The sequence below is a fragment of the Staurois parvus genome, unplaced genomic scaffold, assembly GCF_062004578.1.
Source record: "Staurois parvus isolate SC_StPar_1 unplaced genomic scaffold, SC_StPar_1.0 ptg000340l, whole genome shotgun sequence".
NCBI classification, from domain to species: Eukaryota; Metazoa; Chordata; class Amphibia; order Anura; family Ranidae; genus Staurois; species Staurois parvus.
In genome coordinates, this window is record NW_028318136.1 from 2123856 (window position 1) to 2146954 (window position 23099).

The 23099-nt window shown below is 45.0% G+C and overlaps 1 protein-coding gene across 2 annotated transcripts in view; it reads right to left on the reverse strand.

The window, feature by feature from the left end:
• BICRA (BRD4 interacting chromatin remodeling complex associated protein) overlaps positions 1 to 23099 on the reverse strand; it is a 147438-nt gene that overhangs the window by 3452 nt on the left and 120887 nt on the right. For both annotated transcript variants that reach the window (XM_089684236.1, XM_089684237.1), the window contains 8 exons: positions 19437 to 20123; positions 15676 to 15982; positions 8143 to 8249; positions 7889 to 8014; positions 4086 to 4147; positions 3304 to 3452; positions 2886 to 2980; positions 2263 to 2365 (listed from right to left, as the gene is read on the reverse strand). In XM_089684236.1, coding sequence (XP_089540362.1) covers positions 2263 to 2365; positions 2886 to 2980; positions 3304 to 3452; positions 4086 to 4147; positions 7889 to 8014; positions 8143 to 8249; positions 15676 to 15982; positions 19437 to 20123 — 1636 coding nt within the window. The remainder of the gene's footprint in view (positions 1 to 2262; positions 2366 to 2885; positions 2981 to 3303; positions 3453 to 4085; positions 4148 to 7888; positions 8015 to 8142; positions 8250 to 15675; positions 15983 to 19436; positions 20124 to 23099) is intronic.

The window sequence follows — 23099 nt, forward strand, 5'->3', positions numbered from 1 at the left end:
CACACACACACACTGGGTAAAATAGGTATTGAACACATCACCATTTTTCTAGGTAAATATATTTCTAAAGGTGTTACTGACATGAAATTTTCACCACGTCAGTAACAAGCCATGCAATCCATACATACAAAAAACCCAAAACCAACAAGTTCAGAAATTAAGTTATGTGTAATAAAATGGAATGATACAGGGAAAAAGTATTGAGCACGCTAACTGAAATTTATTACTTTGTACAAAACCCTTTGTTGGTAATGACAGCTTCCATACGCCTCCTGTATGGAGAAACTAGTCGCGTGCATCACTAAGGTGTGATTTTGGCCCATTCTTCCACAAAAACAGGCTTCAAATCTTGAAGGTTACGTAGGCCTCTTCAATGAACTCTGATCTTTAGTTCTTTCCATAGATTTTCTGTTGGATCAAGACAGGTGATTGGCTGGGCCATTTTAGCAGCTTTATTTTCTTTCTTTGAAACCAGTTGAGAGTTTCCTTGGCTTTGTGTTTGGGATCATTGTCTTGCTGAAATGTCCCCCCTCGTTTCATCTTCATCATCCTGGTAGATGGCAGATTTTTATCAAGAATGTCTTAGAACATTTTTCCATTCATCCAACCTTCAATGACATGAAGTTTGCCAGTACCGTATGCTGAAAATCATCCCCACACCATGATGTTCCCACCTCCATGTATCACTGTTGGTATGGTGTCTTTGAGGTGATGTGCAGTGCCATTTGACCTCCAAACACGGTGCGTATTATGGCATCCAAAGAGTTCAATTTTGGTCTCATCTGACCAGACTATATTCTCCCAGTATTTCACAGGCTTGTCTAAATGCTGTGTAGCAAACTTTAAATGAGCTTCAACATGCTTTTTCTTCAGCAGTGGAGTCTTGCGTGGTGAGCGTGCATAGACGCCATGGTGGTTGAGTGCATTTTCTTTGAAGCAATTGTACCTGCTAATTCCAGGTCTTTCTAAAGCTCTCCACAAGTGGTCCTTGGCTCTAATAATTATTTTTACTCCTCTATCAGAAATCTTGCGAGGAGCACCTGGTCGTGGGTGGTTTATGGTGAAATTATGTTCTTTCCACTTCCGGATTATGGTCCCAACAGTGCTCACTGGAACATTCAGAAATCCTTCTGTAACCAATGCTATCAGTATGTTTTGCAACAATAAGGCTGCAAAGGTCTTGAGAGAGGTCCCTGCTTTTATCCATCATGAGATGTTTCTTGTGTGACACCTTGGTAATGAGACACCTTTTTTATAGGCCATCAGTTGAGACTGAACCAGCTGATATTAATATGACCTGACAAGGGGCAGGGTTGCTTTCTAAATAATGATAAGTTTCAGCTGGTGTCTTGACTTTCCATGCCTTTTTGCACCTTATTTTCTTCATGTGTTCAATACTTTTTCCCTGTGTCATTCTATTTTATTAAATAAAACTTGATTTCTGAACGTATTTGTTTTTGTTTCCTTGTATATATGGATTGCATGGGTTGTTACTGATATGTGGCGAAAATGTAATGTCAATAGCATCTTTAGAAATATATTTACTGAGAAAAATGGTGACGTGATCAATACTTATGTTACCCGCTGTATTTAATATATATACACACAGTGTACATCCTACATAACTATGACATACAAGCCATTTTATTATTTAACACAGGGTATGGTTGTCAACTGCAACAGGAAGAAATGCCCAGGAAGTAATGGCAAGGGGATTATAATTTGGTGATGGGGCCCCTTTGGAATATTACGGTCACAGGCCCACGTAAACCCAAATATTGAAATTCTCTTCTTTGTCCCCTTTTGGTCAGGTAAATATACCATTGAAGTGCTTCAATATATCTGTTGAATAAGTGCAAAAAACACTGCTTGATTTTGCCAGAAATCTTATGAGTGTTTAATTTCTTCTACTCTCTGCCAGAACACAAGGAGGGCTTATGGATATAAGGAGATGACTAGAAGTTTGTGTTCTTTGTAGTCCATCAGAAATGAAGTAGGCAGGGCTGACACCATGTGTTCAGGAAGTCAGAGATATACTGTCACGGCAAAGAGGAAAGTATAAGGCTTACTACATTTCTAGCACATTATTTTTCTGAACCCGCAACATGTTTAGAGGAATAAAACTTAATATAAACCAAACAAAAATATTCAGTTAAAAATATTATATACGCCATAGTTTCTTATAATTATTAAATGGAGACATAATAGTCAGACATTGTGCTGCCTCCTACTGGTGAAGCTGGAGATGGGAATGTGGAATACCTGGTCTCTCTTTTGCCAACTGCCGGTCCAGAGACAAAGCAACTTTCTCCTCCTGAATAAACATTCTGTCGATCATTACCATCTCCGCAGAAGGACTCACTCTCTGTTGAAGGAGAGAAACAATGGTAAAAACAGCGCACTAAATCACACCATATGCAGTGAATAACCGAAGATGACTCCCGTGTATGCAGCTGCCTCCTAGGCCATCAGTGACCCCAGCACTGATGCAGAGGGGCAGGGGAGGGTCAAACTAGGATTCTGTGCAAGCAGCTGACATCCTCCTTATTAATGGATGATGTCATTTCGTTGTCAGGATGCCGGCGGCTAGAAGGTCGTAATGGTACACAATGAAAACCTGTGGCTTCGTGTAACTATAAGGCAGGCTTGTTCCACCCAAGGCCTTCTATACAAGTTTTGGGCAATTTAGACATTTTGCCAAGGCACCCCCTGAAGAAACCTCAAGGCACCCCCTGAGCACCCTGGTTAAGAAAGGCTGTATTAGACAACCCTCAAAAGAGTGCTTTTCTATAGTGGATTTTATTTTGAGAAAGAGAACCTCCATATGAATAAGTGAACCAGTCTATGTTGGACCGACAGGAGGGTGAAAGTGCAATCATACTCACCCTGGACTCCTCTAAAAGCAGCAAGCGATACTTGTTTAGCATGGCCTGGGTGCGCTTCAGGAGCTGAGTAGACACAGTCTCAAACTCATCATCCACTAAAAAAAGAAAAAAAAAAAGTTTTTTATTCATATATGGACAAACCAAACAAACACGATACATAAAAAGAGTGCAAAAAAAAAAAAAAAAAATCTCAGTAATGGAAATCAATCATCTTCCAGTTGTTATTTCTACAGTCTAGGACCAGAAAATAAAACAAGGACTCTGATTGGTTACTACTGGCAACATATCTTCTATTTAGCATATTTTTAGGCAGCTCACAGAACTAATGTGGGAGACATCAGATATATGCAGTTATAAATGTGAGCCCCTAAATGGATTGAGTATACCATCAGACAGAAGATATAAAACCGGGTCCCACCTTTCTTTAGGTCATGCGAAGTGGGAAGCAGACCCTGGTACACGTGGTAGGGGAGAAGTCTGTGCAGAGCATCTTCAAACGAGTGGAAGGGTGTCTTGTAATCTGGGTGCAAGACTGAGCCCTGGTGTTTATGTAGCTGCTCCAGGAAACTGTGAAAACAGCACGGTGTTAATAGTTATAATAAACAATTAATGAAGGGTTTACATAAAAGATTTCCAGCCAATCTTGCTTTTCATACCCTTATGCCATAAGTGCTGCCAAAAAAGGACTTTCATGCCAGCTTGACAGTTCCTTTGCCATCTGTTTGCCCAATGGTCAGCGATTCCAATGGGTGACATTTACTCAAAGCCAGCAAGAAGGTAGGGGACACAAAAAGCTACAAAGCTAAAATAGGAAATAATGGTGTCTCCTGTCTGGCTATGCAGTGTAGCAGAGATGCACCAAATTAGAGATCAGCATCTGGCGGGTGAATACATTTTCAAATGTCATCTAGGTGTCCACGCTATTTGATATTAAATACATTGTTTAGGGAAGTACATAAGTTGGGGGTTCCAAAGTAACATCACACTAACAACTTTAAGCAGAGTTTTAAAAAAATATTTTGAGTTCTTTTAGTTGCATGCTAACATTGACCAAAATACATTGAGGTTTTCCTTTAAAAAAGAGAATTTAAATACCTATATTCACCCTAGTCTATATTGTCCTATATATGACAAGCTTGTTGGCGCCCTCTGCTGTACAAGATAGTAACAGCAAAAAATATAAATACATGGCATGCTCACCAGGCTTCTTTGCTTGGCTGTAGTGTTTGAAGTTTTTTCAGCGTTCCAAATTTACTATCAAACTGAAAGCAGAACAAACACAGAAAACATGACAAATGGGTAACAGCATGAGGACACCAGTTCTACAGGCGACATCTATTCCACTCCAAGGATATTTCAGCAATAGTTCAGTCTCTAAATTTTAAGTCAGGGGATCTCAATGTTTCGGGCGAGAGAGAGAGAGAGAGAGAGAGAGAGAGAGAGAGGGCGAGAGAGAACGGGGGCGAGAGAGAGAGAGAGGGGGCGAGAGAGAGAGGGGGCGAGAGAGAGAGAGAGGGGGAGACAGAGAGAGAGGGGGCGAGAGAGAGAGGGGGCGAGAGAGAGAGAGAGGGGGCGAGAGAGAGAGAGAGGGGGGGCGAGAGAGAGAGAGGGGGGGCGAGAGAGAGAGAGGGGGGGCGAGAGAGAGAGAGGGGGGGCGAGAGAGAGAGAGAGGGGGCGAGAGAGAGAGAGAGGGGGCGAGAGAGAGAGAGAGGGGCGAGGGAGAGAGAGAGGGGCGAGGGAGAGAGAGAGGGGCCAGAGAGAGAGGGGCGAGGGAGAGAGAGGGGGGGCGAGAGAGAGGGGGGGGCGAGAGGGAGAGGGGGCGAGAGGGAGAGGGGGGCGAGAGAGAGGGGGGGGCGAGAGAGAGGGGGGGGGCGAGAGAGAGGGGGGGGCGAGAGAGAGAGGGGGGCGAGAGAGAGAGGGGGGCGAGAGAGAGAGGGGGGCGAGAGAGAGAGGGGGGCGAGAGAGAGGGGGGGGCGAGAGAGAGAGGGGGGCGAGAGAGAGAGGGGGCGAGAGAGAGAGGGGGGCGAGAGAGAGAGGGGGGCGAGAGAGAGGGGGGCGAGAGAGAGAGCGGGCGAGAGAGAGAGCGGGCGAGAGAGAGAGAGAGCGGGCGAGAGAGAGAGAGAGCGGGCGAGAGAGAGAGAGCGGGCGAGAGAGAGAGAGAGAGAGAGCGGGCGAGAGAGAGAGAGCGGGCGAGAGAGAGAGCGGGCGAGAGCGAGAGCGGGCGAGAGAGAGAGAGCGGGCGGGAGAGAGCGAGAGCGGGCGAGAGAGAGAGAGAGCGGGCGGGAGAGAGCGAGAGCGGGCGAGAGAGAGAGCGGGCGAGAGAGAGATGGCGAGTGAGGGCGAGCGTGAGAGAGAGGGCGAGCGGGAGAGAGAGGGCGAGCGGGAGAGAGAGAGGGGGGGGCGAGCGCGAGAGAGAGAGGGCGAGAGCGCGAGAGAGAGATGGCGAGAGCGCGAGAGAGGGCGAGAGCGCGCGAGAGAGAGGGCGAGAGCGCGCGAGAGAGAGGGCGCGAGAGAGAGAGGGCGAGAGCGCGAGAGAGGGCGAGCGCGTGCGAGAGAGAGAGAGGGCGAGCGCGAGAGAGGGCGAGCGCGAGAGAGAGAGAGGGCGAGCGCGAGAGAGAGAGAGGGCGAGCGCGAGAGAGAGAGAGGGCGAGCGCGAGAGAGAGAGAGCGCGAGAGAGAGAGAGGGAGAGCGCGAGAGAGAGAGAGCGCGAGAGAGAGGGCGAGCGCGAGAGAGAGGGCGAGCGCGAGAGAGAGGGCGAGCGCGAGAGAGAGGGCGAGCGCGAGAGAGAGGGCGAGCGCGAGAGAGAGGGCGAGCGCGAGAGAGAGGGCGTTCAGAATCTGATGCAGCTGTGCATGGTAGCCAATCAACTTCTCATTTCAGCTTGTTCAATTAAGCTTTGCAATAAATCCTGGAAGCCGATTGGCTTCTATGCACAGCTGCGCCTTATGTTGCACTCTCCAGGTTTAGTACATAACCTCCACAGAGTTTATACGCCAAGAAATCATGTTTTAGTGTTGACTGACTTACATCTCCAGAATCTATATGAATGGACATAGTATGCATGGCTTTGTTATCGATTATAAAGTAACATACTCCATTACCATCTCAGCCTTAATTTGAACCCACATTATATATGACTGGTACCCAGAGCCTGCACTCCAGTCACAGACCCCAACCCACCATTCATGGTATTGCTCATTTTCAAATCTTTTCTTCCAGAAAGGAAGCCCTCTGATATCTGAAGTGATGGGAATGGTGGACTGTCTTGTGCTCTTATAGGGGGAAGCAGACTAGTGACCCTAAAAAAAACTTGTACAGCTGGAGGTACACCCAGAGTTTACTGCACCTGTTTTTTCTTAATGGAACAGTCACACTGTAGATCCTCTATGGCCCTGGTGGTGCCCAAGGATACCCTGCAGTATTTGTTGTGTGACCCACTGTCTTCAGCAATCTGTAGTGGGAGCACCGATTTGTAATGGGATAATGGCATTGATCTCTACTAGACTCCTGTAACTCATCCTCAGACTGTCATGTCTTCAACATATCTGCTGTATCTAACCAAACCTGTAGCACACATGTCAAACACAAGGCCTGCGGGCCAAATACTGCCCTTCAAGCCATTTCATGTGGCCCTCACACTTCTCCTGCAGTTACGGCACCCCCATCATCTCCACCCCCACCTTGTCTCAGCAGTCAGCAGCAGAGAAGGCGACCAAACTCCTCCTACAGTTCCTGCCCTTCTCTGGGCAGCTGCAGCCCCCCACTTGTCTTTGCCTCCCCTGGTCTCATCATTCAGCACCTTCCAGCCCCTATCTGGTGCTCCCTCAGACCCTGCACTTTCTGCTTACCTGCTCTGCCTCCAGCTTCTTTCCAGTAGCTGGTAGATAGAACTAGCCCTTTAAGGGCAACCATAATACTTATATGGCTCACGGTGAAATTCAGTTTGACATCCTGCTGTAGCACATCTGCAGTTTCCAATCAGCATTTCCTCTAGTATGCCTGCAGTCGCTAAAGGCCCTTTTTAGCATTACAAAAATGAAACATTATATGTGGTCTTTGGTTGATGCCAAGGGCCACAGTTTAGGCCCTCCTATAACCTGTAAGTTGACGATCAGTGCTCTATAGTAAGGATTAGGGCTCATTCCAGCAAAGGTAGAGATTATTTACAGTAGAGGTGGATTGACAAAGGGTACGGATAATTTAGTCAAACTGTGTACTCTATAATGTATTCTTTATTGTTCAAGTATGCAGCCCGTGGATTCATTGCTAACAATATAGCTAGGCGTAGGAGGCCTCCTGTACATAAGAATGATCAACAAATCTGTCAATGAATATGAATTTGATCAACGTCCTCCTTTAATCGATATTGTATCTCCAGTTTTAAAACCTGAAACTTAATAATGCAAAAACTCAAGAAATAAAAAGCATCACTGAAGAATTACTACAGCAGTTGTCTCACGAGGTTTCTGTTTTAACTTCCTCTAGACCAGTGGTTCTTAACCTCGAGTCATGGACCACTTTAAGAGTCTGACGAAAGATATGGACACCACAACCTTGCATGCAATCAATATATGTACTTTATTAGACTGAAATTGAATTGCCTCATTTATATATAGCATACCCAGAGTTTGAAAACAGTAAATGAGAATTAGTACTTGCTATTATGTAGTGGTACAAGATGGCGGGTGTGCACAGAACGATGACATCAATTTAAATGGTAAAAATGGGTCAATGATGAGTCAAGAGATGCAGGGCACATTTACTTTCATTTTCAATCAATGACACAAGGGAGAGGGCTGCATAGTGAATATAAATGTTATTTTTTATCTGACTCTCATGGACCCCCTGAAACCCAATCCACGGACCCCAGGTTAAGAACCTCTGCTCTAGACCAACACAAAGTAAAAGAAAATCTTCAGCTCAACAGAGTGTAGTCTGTTATTTGATTTCATAAGATAAGGGGTAAAAGCAAGTAAGCCATCCAGCATTGAAGGGGCACTTACCTGTGGCTGGTTCTGGACCTGGGCTGCCGGTACAATCTGAGAGATGCCTTTGCCAACAACTTGGATTTGCAAGGATCCCTTTCCCAGGCTAATAGTAGGCACTGAGCTGATCACTCCGGTTTTAGCCTGAAACAGAAGAAACAATAACAAAGATGTTTTCTTTAGGTGTACACTCTTCCTCTATGTTGTCACATTCCCCATTGAGTAAACATTGCTTCTGGTATCAGGATTGTGTAGTCAGTACAGATCCTCACCTGGGTGTGCACAGGAACAGCAGAGACAGGTTTCCCCTGCACCACAGGCGTCTTCACAGTCGTGTTGGAGAAAACAGACACATCTTGGGGTCCAGGAACAGCAGCACCTGCAGACGAAGCCAGACAAACATAAGTCTTGCAGCATGCCGACTCTTACATGCAACTATACACAGCATATCAGGAGGAAACAAAATAGGATTTTCGTAAAGTCTTTTTCTTGGAGTCCATTGAGGGACATGAGGGACACAAGAAGTCATTCACCTTTGGGTTATACTGTTGAATACAGAAGGATCAGATACTGGTGAATAAAAAAAACAAAAACTGTAGGCCAGTCCAGGATAACTCATCCTAGTTGCCAGCATGCCAGTAGCAAGAGCAGATCATAAACATAGATGGGTGGACCAGTGTCTCTCAATAGACTCCAAGAAAAGGATTTTATGTTTAGTATATAAATCCTGTTTTCTTTCTCATCCATTGAGGGACACAGGAATACATTTGTTTTTTTCTGAAGGTTCAGGATCTATACAATCAACATCTGGATGGTTAATGTCACATTTTTCAACAAAGCCTGTGCCAACCGCTCCTTCAACAGGAGGTCATCTAAACAGTTGACAATTGGGATGCCATGAGAACACAGCAGGGCTAATACTGGGGCCAGCACCTTGGTGAAAGGCTGAATGGCAGGGCAACAAATTTGAATTGCAGAAAGCCTACAGCAAAGTGCAGGAAAAGCTGATTCACTGGAAAGAAGAGGGCATGCATCCTTGATGTCCACAGAAGCCAGAAAGTCTCCCTGGTGAAGGGGGGGTGGTAAACATTGACCTGGCATATTCCACCTGGAATTTCTGAGCTTGAATCAATGCTTTGAGATTCAAGATTGGGTGGATGTCTCATTTGGGTTCAGGGATAGTGAACAGATTGTCGTGAAATCCCTGAAATGGTTCTGCCACATGAATGGTGTCAATGACCCCTTAATCCAAAAAAATCTGCAAGGGCTCAGCGGAGATCTGCTAGCTAATCTGTGCAGTGACAAAGAAAGGTTGGAGGTGAGAAACCAAAGGGGCAGGAAGCAAAACTTGTTTGCAGCATCTGGAAACCACCTCCTGCACCCGAGCTTCGGAGGTGCAACCTATCCAATTTCTGTAATGGTTAAAAAAATGTCCCCCTTTGGCAAGTGGAAAGGGGCTGTCAGAGGATTTAACTTGCGTGGGCCCCAAGAACTTGCGGATGCACTTGGAGAGTATGATGTGGATGGTGCAGAAGCATAGAAACAAAAAGGAAGAATTTAACACCAAACAAAAAAAGGAAGACTTAGACAGCAGTCTGTTCCTTAGGTTTCTTCCACTACCAATATGGTAGTTTCTTTGTTAAAGTGAGACACTGCTGGGTCCACAGTGGGGTTGGACCACGTCCTAAAAAGTCATCCTCAAACTAATACAAGTCTAGTAAATATAACGAGGGGAATAAAAATCTTGTCGGGGAGTTTCCAATCTCTGTACAGGTGCAAGGAGAAAGTATTTGCAGTCTTGGGGCCCAAGACTGGTAAAAGAAACAGGCTGATCCTCTATTTTTAGAGTGGGGCTTCAATCAGAGCTAAACCAGTCTCTTCGTTTTATGAGTAACGGCAGAAAGCTGCAACTACTCAGAAGCAAGTTTATTTGGCAAGGACTAGAGTGACTCAGAACCAGACGGAGGAGCAAAGCCTGATGGCTAAAAGGCCGTGGGCAGACAAAAAGGGAGAATCTTTAGGGGAAGGCATAGGAGCACACTTGTGGACTCTACTGTCACAGTTACAGTGTTTACAGATCCGAGTACCACATGGTTCCAAGCTGCAGACATTGGTTGTATCAGTGGATGCGCTGCAAGCAGTACTGAAGCAGTCAGCTGAGTGTGAGCTGGGGGCACCCATTACAGGACTGCCCCTCCCAGTGTCTGGAATCAGACATATTGTGACCACGTAGCAGTTGGGCAACCTAAAAGCTCAGAGTATGGGACAAGGCATCAGGTACTCACATGGCACCTTGAAAGCAAGTGAGGGTCAAATGTCTGCAGGTGACCATAATCAAAGTAAGTGAGCAGCAGTGGCATGTCAGTCTGATACCAAAGGCTAACTACAAGGTTGCAAGCTTGCCATGCACTTGCATGACGTCCTGCCGTTCCCTATGAGAGATGCACTACCGTTCCCCATGAGAGACGCACTACCGTTCCCTATGAGCGACGCACTACCGTTCCCCATGAGAGACGCACTACCGTTCCCCATGAGAGACGCACTACCGTTCCCCATGAGAGACGCACTACCGTTCCCCATGAGAGACGCACTACCGTTCCCTATGAGAGATGCACTACCGTTCCCCATGAGAGACGCACCACCGTTCCCTATGAGAGACGCACCACCGTTCCCCATGAGAGACGCACTACCGTACCCTATGAGAGACGCACCACCGTACCCTATGAGAGACGCACCACCGTTCCCTATGAGAGATGCACCACCGTTCCCTATGAGAGATGCACCACCGTTCCCCATGAGAGACGCACTACCGTACCCTATGAGAGACGCACCACCGTACCCTATGAGAGACGCACCACCGTACCCTATGAGAGACGCACCACCGTACCCTATGAGAGACGCACCACCGTTCCCTATGAGAGACGCACCACCGTTCCCTATGAGAGATGCACTACCGTACCCTATGAGAGAAGCACCACCGTTCCCTATGAGAGATGCACTACCGTACCCTATGAGAGAAGCACCACCGTTCCCTATGAGAGATGCACTACCGTACCCTATGAGAGAGGCACCACCGTTCCCTATGAGAGATGCACCACCGTTCCCTATGAGAGATGCACCACCGTACCCTATGAGAGATGCACTACCGTTCCCTATGAGAGATGCATTACCGTACCCTATGAGAGATGCACTACCTTTCCCTATGAGAGATGGACTACCGTTCCCCATGAGAGATGGACTACCGTTCCCCATGAGAGATGGACTACCGTTCCCCATGAGAGATGGACTACCGTTCCCCATGAGAGATGCACTACCGTTCCCTATGAGAGATGCACTACCGTTTCCTATGAGAGATGCACTACCGTTCCCTATGAGAGATGCACCACCGTTCCCTATGAGAGATGCACCACCGTTCCCTATGAGAGATGCACCACCGTTCCCTATGAGAGATGCACTACCGTTCCCTATGAGAGATGCATTACCGTTCCCTATGAGAGATGCATTACCGTTCCCTATGAGAGATGCACCACCGTTCCCTATGAGAGATGCACCACCGTTCCCTATGAGAGATGCACCACCGTTCCCTATGAGAGATGCACCACCGTACCCTATGAGAGATGCACTACCGTACCCTATGAGAGATGCACTACCGTACCCTATGAGAGATGCACTACCGTACCCTATGAGAGAAGCACCACCGTTCCCTATGAGAGATGCACTACCGTACCCTATGAGAGATGCACTACCGTACCCTATGAGAGATGCACCACCGTTCCCTATGAGAGATGCACTACCGTTCCCTATGAGAGATGCATTACCGTACCCTATGAGAGATGCACTACCTTTCCCTATGAGAGATGGACTACCGTTCCCTATGAGTGATGTACTACCGTTTCCTATGAGAGATGCACTACCGTTCCCTATGAGAGATGCACTACTGTTCCCTATGAGAGATGCATTACCGTTCCCCATGAGAGATGGACTACCGTTCCGTATGTGAGATGCCCTGCACATGTCTGCCAATACTATGAGGGTATGAACTCATGGATAGACAGAAAAAAGCAGGGAGCTGCTGGATATATAGGAGACCAACAGGATCACCAGGTATGTTGGGTACACATGCATCCACATAAATGAAAAAAATACATCATAAACATTAAAAAGCACTTTACACAATGGACTAACGTCATTTCTTTTTAGATTTACATACACTTTAATTTGGATCTATGCTGTGTCTGTGCCTGCCCCTTACTAATGCATTATTATGAATGACATACTGATGCACAGGGAGGAAAAGGTTGAAGAGATCAGAGTGTTTTCATTTCTGACAGATATGGGATGCTAAGGAGAAAGGGGATAAACAAAGCGGTCTTAAATGTGTTTTTTTTATTTCTAACTATAACATTAGCTGTAAACGGCCGCCTATACCCCCCACAGTGGGGCGGTAAAAAAGTATTTAGTCAGCCACCAATTGTGCATGTTCTCCCACTTAAAAAGATGAGAGAGGCCTGTAATTGGCATCATAGGTAGACCTCAACTATGAGAGACAAAATGAGAAAAAAAATCCAGACAATCACATTGGCTGATTTGGAAAGAATTTATTTGCAAATTATGGTGGAAAATAAGTATTTGGTCAATATCAAAAGTTCATCTCAATACTTTGTTATATATCCTTTGTTGGCAATGACAGAGGTCAAATGTTTCCTGTAAGTCTTCACAAGGTTGGCACACACTGTTGCTGGTATGTTGGCCCATCCTCCATGCAGATCTCCTCTAGAGCAGTGATGTTTTGGGGCTGTCGCTGGGCAACACGGACTTTCAACTCCCTCCAAAGGTTTTCTATGGGGTTGAGATCCGGAGACTGGCTAGGCCACTCCAGGACTTTGAAATGCTTCTTACGAAGCCACTCCTTCGTTGCCCGGGCGGTATGTTTGGGATCATTGTCATGTTGGAAGACCTAGCCACGTTTCATCTTCAACGCCCTTGCTGATGGAAGGAGGTTTGCACTCAAAATGTCACGATACATGGCCCCATTCATTCTGTCCTGTACATGGATCAGTCATCCTGGTCCCTTTGCAGAGAAACAGCCCCAAAGCATGATGTTGCCACCCCCATGCTTCACAGTAGGTATGGTGTTCTTTGGATGCAACTCAGCATTCTCTCTCCTCCAAACACGACGAGTTGTGTTTCTACCAAACAGTTCTATTTTGGTTTCATCTGACCATATGACATTCTCCCAATCCTCTTCTGGATCATCCAAATGCTCTCTAGCAAACTTCAGACGGGCCCGGACATGTACTGGCTTAAGCAGGGGGACACGTCTGGCACTGCAGGATCTGAGTCCCTTGCGGCGTAGTGTGCTACTGATGGTAGCCTTTGTTACGTTGGTTCCAGCTCTCTGCAGGTCATTCACTAGGTCCCTCCGTGTGGTCCTGGGATTTCTGCTCACCGTTCTTGTGATCATTTTGACCCCACGGGGTGAGATCTTGCGTGGAGCCCCAGATCGAGGGAGATTATCAGTTGTCTTGTATGTCTTCCATTTTCTAATTATTGCTCCCACAGTTGATTTGTTCACACCAAGCTGCTTGCCTATTGCAGATTCAGTCTTTCCAGCCTGGTGCAGGTCTACAGTTTTGTTTCTGGTGTCCTTCGACAGCTTACTGGTCTTCAACATAGTGGAGTTTGGAGTGTGACTGTTTGAACTTGTTATCGGTATAAAAGATACCTGTCCACAACCTCAAACAGGTGCCATTGATACAGGTAATGAGTGCAGGACAGAGGAGCCTCTTGAAGAAGGTACAGGTCTGTGAGAGCCAGAAATCTTGCTTGTTTGTAGGTGACCAAATACTTATTTTCCACCATAATTTGCAAATAAATTCTTTCCAAATCAGCCAATGTGATTGTCTGGATTTTTTTTCTCATTTTGTCTCTCATAGTTGAGGTCTACCTATGATGCCAATTACAGGCCTCTCTCATCTTTTTAAGTGGGAGAACTTGCACAATTGGTGGCTGACTAAATACTTTTTTGCCCCACTGTATGTGTTAAGGCCGCAGTCAGAGCATCTCCTTCACCTAGTGTTCACTGAGCGACACAGGCCTCTTCCTGCCATGTTCATGTACATTTAGCCATTTTGCCGAGCACAGTGCAATGCATCTCAATAGGACTTTGCTCAGCAAAACTGACAAGTGCAGCCCAATGCAGGCAGGGGTGAGACGGCCTCTTAAAAGACCCTTTACATCTGTTCTCAGCATCGAGGAGACCCATAAACAGAAGTGCTCTCTCCATAAAGAGGCCGTTTTCTGCACGTATACTGTGGTCCCAGAATGTAGATGCAAACATGGCTTTTCTTAATGCTCAACTGAAACTTTAATTTGAATAAGCAGCTGCATCAAAACTAAAAGGTGTGCAGTCTTACAATTGGTTTTATTTTTTAAGGCAGCCACATACTGAATAATGAAGCCTGTAAGATCCAGCATCTGTAGCATTTGAACCTTTGGTGTTCTGTGTGGAAGCCGTGATCTTACTGCAGAGGTCCAACATACACCCTACTGTGTCAGACCTATATCTCTGCAGACAGCACAGCTCGTGCTCCTCACTGATTGGAGCAGCAAGGGTGATAGACATTTGCAAAGAGATCACTGCTTCATGAAACCAAACTCTGGGGTATCACAGGAATATGGAGTATCTACCACACTGGCCCATGGTTTACTAAAGTTGGATGCCTTGTAGATTTTTAAAAATTGAACCAAAAGCAGAACTGTAGCTCAAAGCAGCATATCTGGTTTACAATGCAAAGGTAACGTGAATTGTTCTCAAGGGCAACTGAATAATAACACCTATGGACAGTGTTTGGTAAGGATGTAATATCATTGCTTTTGCTTGAATTAGATAGTCACATTCAACTGGACTTGTTCTGGTAATGTGTCCAGGTAGACACATTAAGGTGCCTGAGATATGAATGTGGCTATACATACAGGCGTACCTCGGATTACGAACACCTCGTTTAACATAATTTTTGGTTTACAGAAGAAAAATAATGCCTCCGATTACGAATGTTTTTCACAATATGAACGGATTAATTGGTTTTCAATGCATTTATTAATTTTTTTTTAGTCATGTTCCTGTACAGTATTTACGCCTTTAAATAGCACTTTATAAAGAGGTTTGAACAGATAAAAGATTTTTTTTCTTTACTTTTTTCTGACCTCCGGAACGGATTAATTGGTTTTCAATGCATTTATGATATTTTTTTAATCATGTTCCTTTATGCCTTTAAAGTGCACTTTATAAAGAGCTTTGAACAGATAAAACGCTTTTTGACTTTTTTCTAACCACCGGAACAGATTAATTGGTTTTCAATGCATTTACGAATTCATTTTTAATCATGTCCCTGTACAGTATTTATGCCTTTAAAGTTCACTTGCTAAAGAGTTTTGAACAGATAAAAGACTTTTATTTTTTTAACTTTTCTCTGACTTTCGGAACGGATTAATTGGTTTTCAATGCATTCCTATGGGAAACCTTGTTTCGGTTTACGAATTTTTTGCAAAACAGAAAGTCCTGCAGAACAAATTCAATTTGTAAACCGAGGTACGCCTGTACAGGGGTATGTTCCTGCCACTCAGAGCTGAGCTACTTGGATGAGTCATAAACCCCTCTTCAACAATACAGAACAAGTCCAGTTAAATGTGACCTGAGAAATAATCACAACCTTTGCAGCCTTGTGATTTCCATAGTTAATAAGCGTCATTGCTTTTTTCAATGAATATTTATAGTGAAGACATAGATCCTCCAGCCTACTTACCTGCAGTCTTCACTAGAACTGATGCCTGCTGCTGCTGCTGTTGCTGAAGTAGTGTTGAAAGCTGGGCCACCTGGGTCATGGCTCCAGTCTGCACCTTCGTCAGATCACCGTGGGCCACAGCAGCTTGTTGCACCAACACCTGGCCAGGGGAGTGCCCATGGAGAGAAGCTTGTGTTGGCACCGGCTGCCCCTGACCACTGATCAACACTGAAGATGACTGAGCGTTGTACGGTCCAGCGAGAACAGGGGAGTTTTGGGGGCCTCCTTGCGGCTGCTGAGATGGTATCATCAGACCCTGCTGTTGCATCTAGGAAATGGTAAAGATCAAAAGGTTACATAGTTAGTCTGGCTTAAAAAAGACAAAAGTCCATCCAGTTCAACCATTAAAAGGAAAAAAAAAAAGTTATAATCCTATACCCAGAGTTGATCCAGAGGAAGGCAAAAAAACCAGCAAACCATGATCCAATTTGCTCCTGCAGGGGAAAAAAGTCCTTCCTGATCCCCCGAGAGGCAATCAGATATTCCCTGGATCAACTTTACCTATAAATGTTAGTATCCAGTTATATTCTGTGTATCTAGGAAAGAATCCAGGACTTTTTTTTAAAGCAATCCACTGAACTGTCCAGAACCAACTCTTGATGGTAACTTTAGTTATTTAACAAGGACAAAAGCTCCTGCATTCAGAACATCGAACATTTCCCGCCTAGTTTCTTAGCAGAGATACAGTAATATACAGTGACAACGGCCAGTAAGCCTTAAAGAGTATGTAAACCCAACATTTCATATTCCTGATATGTGCCTGGTGTACCAAGTACTTGTATGAGAAAGTATCCCCTTCTCTTTGTATTGCTTTCTTTGTGGTAAATGCCTGGTGTTTCTGCCAATCCCTCTGTTTTTCTATTAAAAACTGACCACAGTAGGCATGAGAGCACAATTCTCTAGCTGTGCTCTCCTCCAACGATCAGACTTGTCCTGACAATCCCCTTCCAACACAGCCATACATTGGGAAGGTCAGTGTATGGCTGTTTCTCCTCCCCCCAGCTCTCTGTCCTCAGCTGCATAAGAAGTGTAGAGGATATGTGATCACTTAAAAAACGGGAGGGAAAAAAAAAACATTTATAATGTTTTTTTTTTATATCGATACACAAATGTTTTGTCTTTCATTTCTATTTTAAACGGTATGGCTTGTTTTACAAGGCAATGGTTTACATACACTTTAAGACCACTGGAGTCATCAGGAAAATCTTAACTGATTGGTTGTTGTTTGCCACCCTCTGCACAATGGTTAGAGAAGTAAACAGTACCCAACACAGAGTAGTGACTGTGGGGATATGAAATAAGCTCCCAAGTGCCACGTCCTAATAAAACTAGTATGGATTGACCAAGGGAAGAAGGCCAGAAATCTGGACTTTAGAGGCACTGCAACAATATTCATTAACCCCTTGACACCGAGTGCACGCAAATATGTGGCGTCTGGGCCTTGACGCCGAGTGGCTGCATATTTGTGTGCAATTAGAAAATACATATGTGCTGAGAGCGTGCGCCCTGTGCGCTCCCAGCACATATGTCTGTGATTCACGGAAAGGTCCCGATTTCCCCTTTCAATCAGGACCTTTTCCGATCATGTGACCGCCATGACGGCGAATCACATGACCCTAAAATCCAGCCCGCCTCCCAGCTTCTGAAACTCTTAAAGGGCCGGGAGGCGCCGGCACGAAGTGGTTAAAATCGTTTCTTTGTTTGAATGTACACAATTACGCAACAGTATATAAAAAACATCTGCTAAGAATGTAAGACCCCCCATTGGGGTGGTACATTCTATGCAGATACAAATCTCGTAGATAATAAAATCTTGATCCATACAAATATACCGTATCCTGGTAAGGGTGTCAGGTAACATGAAGCAGATGTCAATAATCATAATGACACAACAAGTTTCGTGAGAGTATCGCGTCTTCAGAAATTACTACATAAGAGAAAAGTGAGTATAGATAGAACATAGCATGACTCGTTGTATTGTCCATCATTCATCATTAAATATTCTGAATATACCTTGAGTCACTATGGTTATTGACATCTGATTCATGTTCCCTGACACCCTTACCGGGATACGGTATATTTGTATGGATCAAGATTTTATGTATCTACGAGCTTTGTAACTGCATAGAATGTACCACCCCAATGGGGGGTCTTACATTCTTTGCAGATGTTTTTTATGTACTGTTGCGTAATTGTGTACATTCAAATAAAGAAACGATTTTAATGAAAATTGTAGCAGTGCCTCTAAAGTCCAAATTTCTGGCCTTCTTCCATTGGTCGATCTATACTCTGCACAATGTTTACCTACAAGAAACCTAAAACTAAAAAGTGGGTGTGGCTGAAAGGGTTAGTTCACTTTAAATTACATTTGCCAACAAATCCCTATGTATTACAGCTTCCTCAGTACATTAATTCTTAGTCCTCGGTTTTGTAAAAGAACAGTTACTTTTCAAGCTGCATATTCCATTGCCCTCCCCTCTCTGTCCTGCAGTAGGCAGATGTACTGGGCATTCGACAAGCGGTCCTCCAAAGTCGTAAAGAAGCACTCGGCTTCGTTCCCTACCCAAACATGTGCAGTTTCCCCCCTTTCACTCTGCAGAACGCTAAACTTGTGAGTTGTGGAGGTGATGTATCCACTGCCTGATACATCCTACCATCTGCAGGACAGAGGAGGGCAATGGAATATTCAGCCTAAAAAACTACAGTAAGTATTCTTTAACAAAATGGACGCTTGTAGAATAATATACTGAGGAAGCTATAATGCATCAGGATGTTTTGGCAACAGTCATTAAATGGTGACCCAACCCTTTATAGGTCAACTCCAGCCACAACGTTCGCATTACTTCTTGACTGGGAAGGAAAAGGATCAGTGCCAGGTTTCTATCACTGTGTCCCCATTGGGGGCATTCCCTAAAAACCAAATAGAAATGCTTTCAGAAGAGAACAAGCACCAGGAGGTACTTTTGTTTCACAGTCTGTCCCTTGAAGGGTGCCCAAAAGGCCTATGCAAATGCCACCTTGCTAGAAGTCTAGCCACAGGAACACCCCCCACCCACATCCCACAATGCAATGCTCGAAAGCTGAGCAACTGATGGACCCCATCATTCCATGTTGGAGGTTGGTGGGTGCTCACCTGAGAAAGAAGTTTGTTCTTTTTTAGAACTATCTATGGGTTCACACCAAACTTTGGGACAGTCTTAAACATGCAGGGCTTTGGGCTTTTCTCTTGCCCATCACAGCGTACTGGGACTGATTTTTTTCAACTACAGCAAAGCTAGAATTCACCTCAAACATGTTTTAATGGAAAAGTGACATCAGTAGCTTGCTTAATTGTCATGGGTACTAGCTCAACTTCTGCTGATACATGACAATACACATTTATATATATATATATATATATATATATATATATATATAAAAATTGACAAGTGAATCTGCCCAGATCATGCACACGAAAAGTATTTACAAATACTGAATAAGCAGCAAATGCAAACCCTCATTCATCTACGTATCTGTAAACATTGCGGAGAAATCAATTTTCAAAGTTTAGAACATGGACATTTCAGAATCTTTGTTGTGATCTTTGAGGATCTTAGAGAATGCATTCTTTTGAAAGAGCGTCTGTTGATTGTTATGAATATATACATAGTTTAATGTCTACAGTCTGAGCACAGATGCCCTTTAAGTAGGACCAAACTGCAACACAAATCTAATTTTCTCACCTGCTGGTACCTCTCCAACAACTGTTTCTGCTGTGGCAGGGTGTTGGACAATGCCAAAGCCTGGAACTGGCTGGGGGTCATCTGAAAGGTACGTTGCTGCTCTAAGTGGATGGGCTGGGTGGAGGCCTGGGGTTTAAGAGTCTGAGTCTGGAACTGCACAGGGAATGAGTGGGTCTGGGAGGAATCAGAGGTGGGTGGTGTGGCCTGAAGGGAAATTGGGACGCCTGGCCGAGTTTCAGACTGGGGGGTGCTCAGCTGTACTTGGAGCTGAACATGCTGCTGAGGGGATGAGAGGGTTTGCGACATTTCAGCAGACAGTGGCTGATGAGACGAGAAAGGTGTCTGTACCTGAGGCTGAGAAGGAGGACGCAGAGGGTGCTGGGAAGAACCATGAGGTGAAGAGGAGATTTGGTTCTGGATGACAAACAGATTCTGCATCTGAGGAGTACAGGATCGGGAGAGGGGCTCGGAGGGAGGGCGAGAGACACTCTGGGGTTGAGATGGAGGCCGAGAATGAGGACGAGAGGGTGGCCGAGACAGAGGTTGTGGCTGAGAAGGAGGACGTGACTGGTGGGGGGACTGCATCTGTGAGTGGTGGGAGGCCGAGGCCTGCAGCTGTGGGCTAGGTGGGTGAGGTAGTGTGTGGGAAGGCGAGGCTCCTGGAAGCTTCTGTTGTCCGGTGGGAATCTAGATGAGAGAAAAGAACATTAGAGGACCTCTATGTACACCATTGACTATGCCAGAGACTGAACATACACCGCTTGTGCTTCCTGCCATTCATTGTGCTCCAATTTAGCTCACTACTAACCTGTAGGCACACCTTAGGATTAATAGCACCAATACAGCACAAAACAACACTCCTCACATCACAATATCATCTCCTGGATTCATCACTTTATCAAGATTAGAGAAAATTAGACCAATCCAAAGACAGAAGACCCTCTAGAGTTAAAACAGGATTTGCTTAAATGTGTGCGTCTTTATGTACTTTGTACCTTGAAATAAACTGCAACAGTAAAATGAATATTGACTATATCAATGGGTGTAAAAAAAAAAAAGAAAAAAAAAAAGAACAATTCTTTCAGGGAAGTCAGCAGGTTTAGAAGAAGCCATGCCAAGCAAGTCAAATTATCCAGTAATCTGTTGGCGGAATACAGGATTCATGGATGTGGTGTCTAAATCATTTTATTTAACTAAAATTGAAATTAATATACATTTTCCAACACTAAGAAGGGTTTTCACCAGGTCTCTGACCTTGACTGCAGCCTCGAATTACTGCTTCCCTATGATATTAATCACTATGGCCAGCAATGCTTTCTCCATACTGCTATAAGGTAAGCAAAGGCATGAATATTTAGTAATGAGCGGTGTGCATACCTAAGTTGGACATACCCAAATTGAAGTTCGGTTGGTGGCCCTGCAGAAAAAGTGAAGGAAACAAGCTGCTGGCTGTACAGCGGCTGCATCCAATCAGATGCAGTCGCTGTTCAGTTATTCTGACAGCTGCCAGCAGCAGGGGGATATACCCATCAGTGCTGTATAGCATGGATGGAGGAATCTGAATGAAAAAAAAAATCTAATAATGTATGGTTAGCTTTAAACTGCCACACAGATGTGCACATTCAGCCTGCTATACTGTAGGACGGGAGTCTCCAAACTTTCCAAAGGGCCAGTTTAAGAGGAAATCCCCAACTGGGGACTGGGGAACTTAGTATAAGGGAAATAAAAACAAAATTGACTCACTTGCCGAACCCTCCACTAACCCCTGTAGTAGACCAGTCCCCCATCCTCCAGCAGCCTAGGGTGCCGACAATCTCAAGACCAAAGCAGGATCCATAGCCCTGCACTGGATGCGATGATGACGAGTAATAGTCCACCATCAGAGTATGGAGGAGCGCCATCCACTGGTGGAGCAGATAAAGCCTCATACACATAATGAGAATATTGGACAAATGATTGTCCTTTTTTATTTTTGCATGCTAGTCTCATATTGAAATTGAAGAGGTTAAACAAATTCTCCTAAGACAGAATACACCTTCAGCAGTGATGTACTGTATTGCAGTGTATTCTGTCATTTCCTGGCATGCGCGGTTTTGGTCACTCAATTCGTTTTTTCGGTTATCGTACAAGACAAATTTTCGTGCTTGCACCTTCGGATATTTTCCCATGAACTGTTGTGATTGGCTCTCACAAATTGTGTACTAATGAACAGATTATCGGATGATTGCTCTGAAAGTTTTTTTCCCCCCGATATTCTCATTGTGTATGCGGCTAAAGTAAAACGATTTCTGCTCTAGACAAAATGAGCTATTAATCCTTGCAGTGCAAGATTCACTGCATGGAATACTTTAGTTGCCTGGAGTTGGGCTTTGATACCTGACAGAGGTTCTAATCAATAAAAGTGCCAATAATATTATTCTAAAAAAATAAAAAAACGTTTTGGCTGCAGTCAGGCTTTACATCAAACCTGTACTAATCCACCTGCAAGTAAACCCCATCTGGTGTGCAACACCTTTAGATCCAATGCACTGGAAGCATTCCAATCTTGAAATGTTCAATTCAGTGATAGGAAATCTGTGCTTTGCCCTGCTCTCCCCTCCAGCCTTATTGGTCAGTGAGATCACCTGGAACACTAGCCAATAGCAGTGCACACAGGGGGCAGGCCAAACCACTGACATGTTATGCAAAGTCGGTATTTGCATAATAGAGCGCCTCCTGCTGTAGAGCTTCGGTGTTGCTTTGTAGGATGGTAATCAAGAGGATCTTGTTCTGACATGCCAGATGTTTTGTTTATTAACTTGTGGATCAGTACAGGTTGACCTAACACACCTGTTCCACCACTTCCACCACACCCATTTACCCACCAAAGATCTCATTGACGTGAGCCAAGAAGCCGTGTCTGTACATGCAGCTCATTGCTCCGTCCTTTTTCTGCAGAACAAGCTTTTCACTATTGTGACCTATTTCTATGGAGGAATAAAGATGTCATTCGGATGTACTGAAAGTTAAAGCAGTACAGCTATCGGCGTATATAGGGACAAATCCTTGTGTATTTACTGGCCTGAAAATCAACCTGCATGCATCTAAATGCCTCATCTACTTAAGGCCTCATTCACATGGACGTTGGCACAGGAGTACGGATCGGCCCATCGTCAGCGTTCCTTGCAGGCACCCTGATTGTATCAATGACAGGCGGGGAGCTGTACGGACCTCCATGCACATCCCAGAGTGCACATCCCAGAGTGCACATTTGTGCGGGTCCGATGCATGGAGCAGGACACAGACTGTGTTCTGATCTGTGCATTGGACTCACACGGATCTGCATGCCAGAATGTGCGTAGAGGGTCCATTTAGTCGGGGGGTCTGTCGAAGATTTCAACAGGCTGCCTGCATGCCCCTGCAAGGAATACCTGGGCATCTTGGGGTGGATGAAGAAGGCCCTTCACACAGGCATACAGATTGGTATTCCCACGTGAGTGAGGTCTTACGCTGAACTCCAGGCAGACATAGAAGAGCCCTACCACTGCTAAGAGGTCCAGATACAACTTTCCTCCAATAGGCTCCATGTACACTGCAGCTGATAAACTCACGTTTAGGAGCTTTTCTGCGTTTTGTTTCAGCAGCCCCTGAACTCTCCCTAATGTTTTCCTATGTGTCCATGTA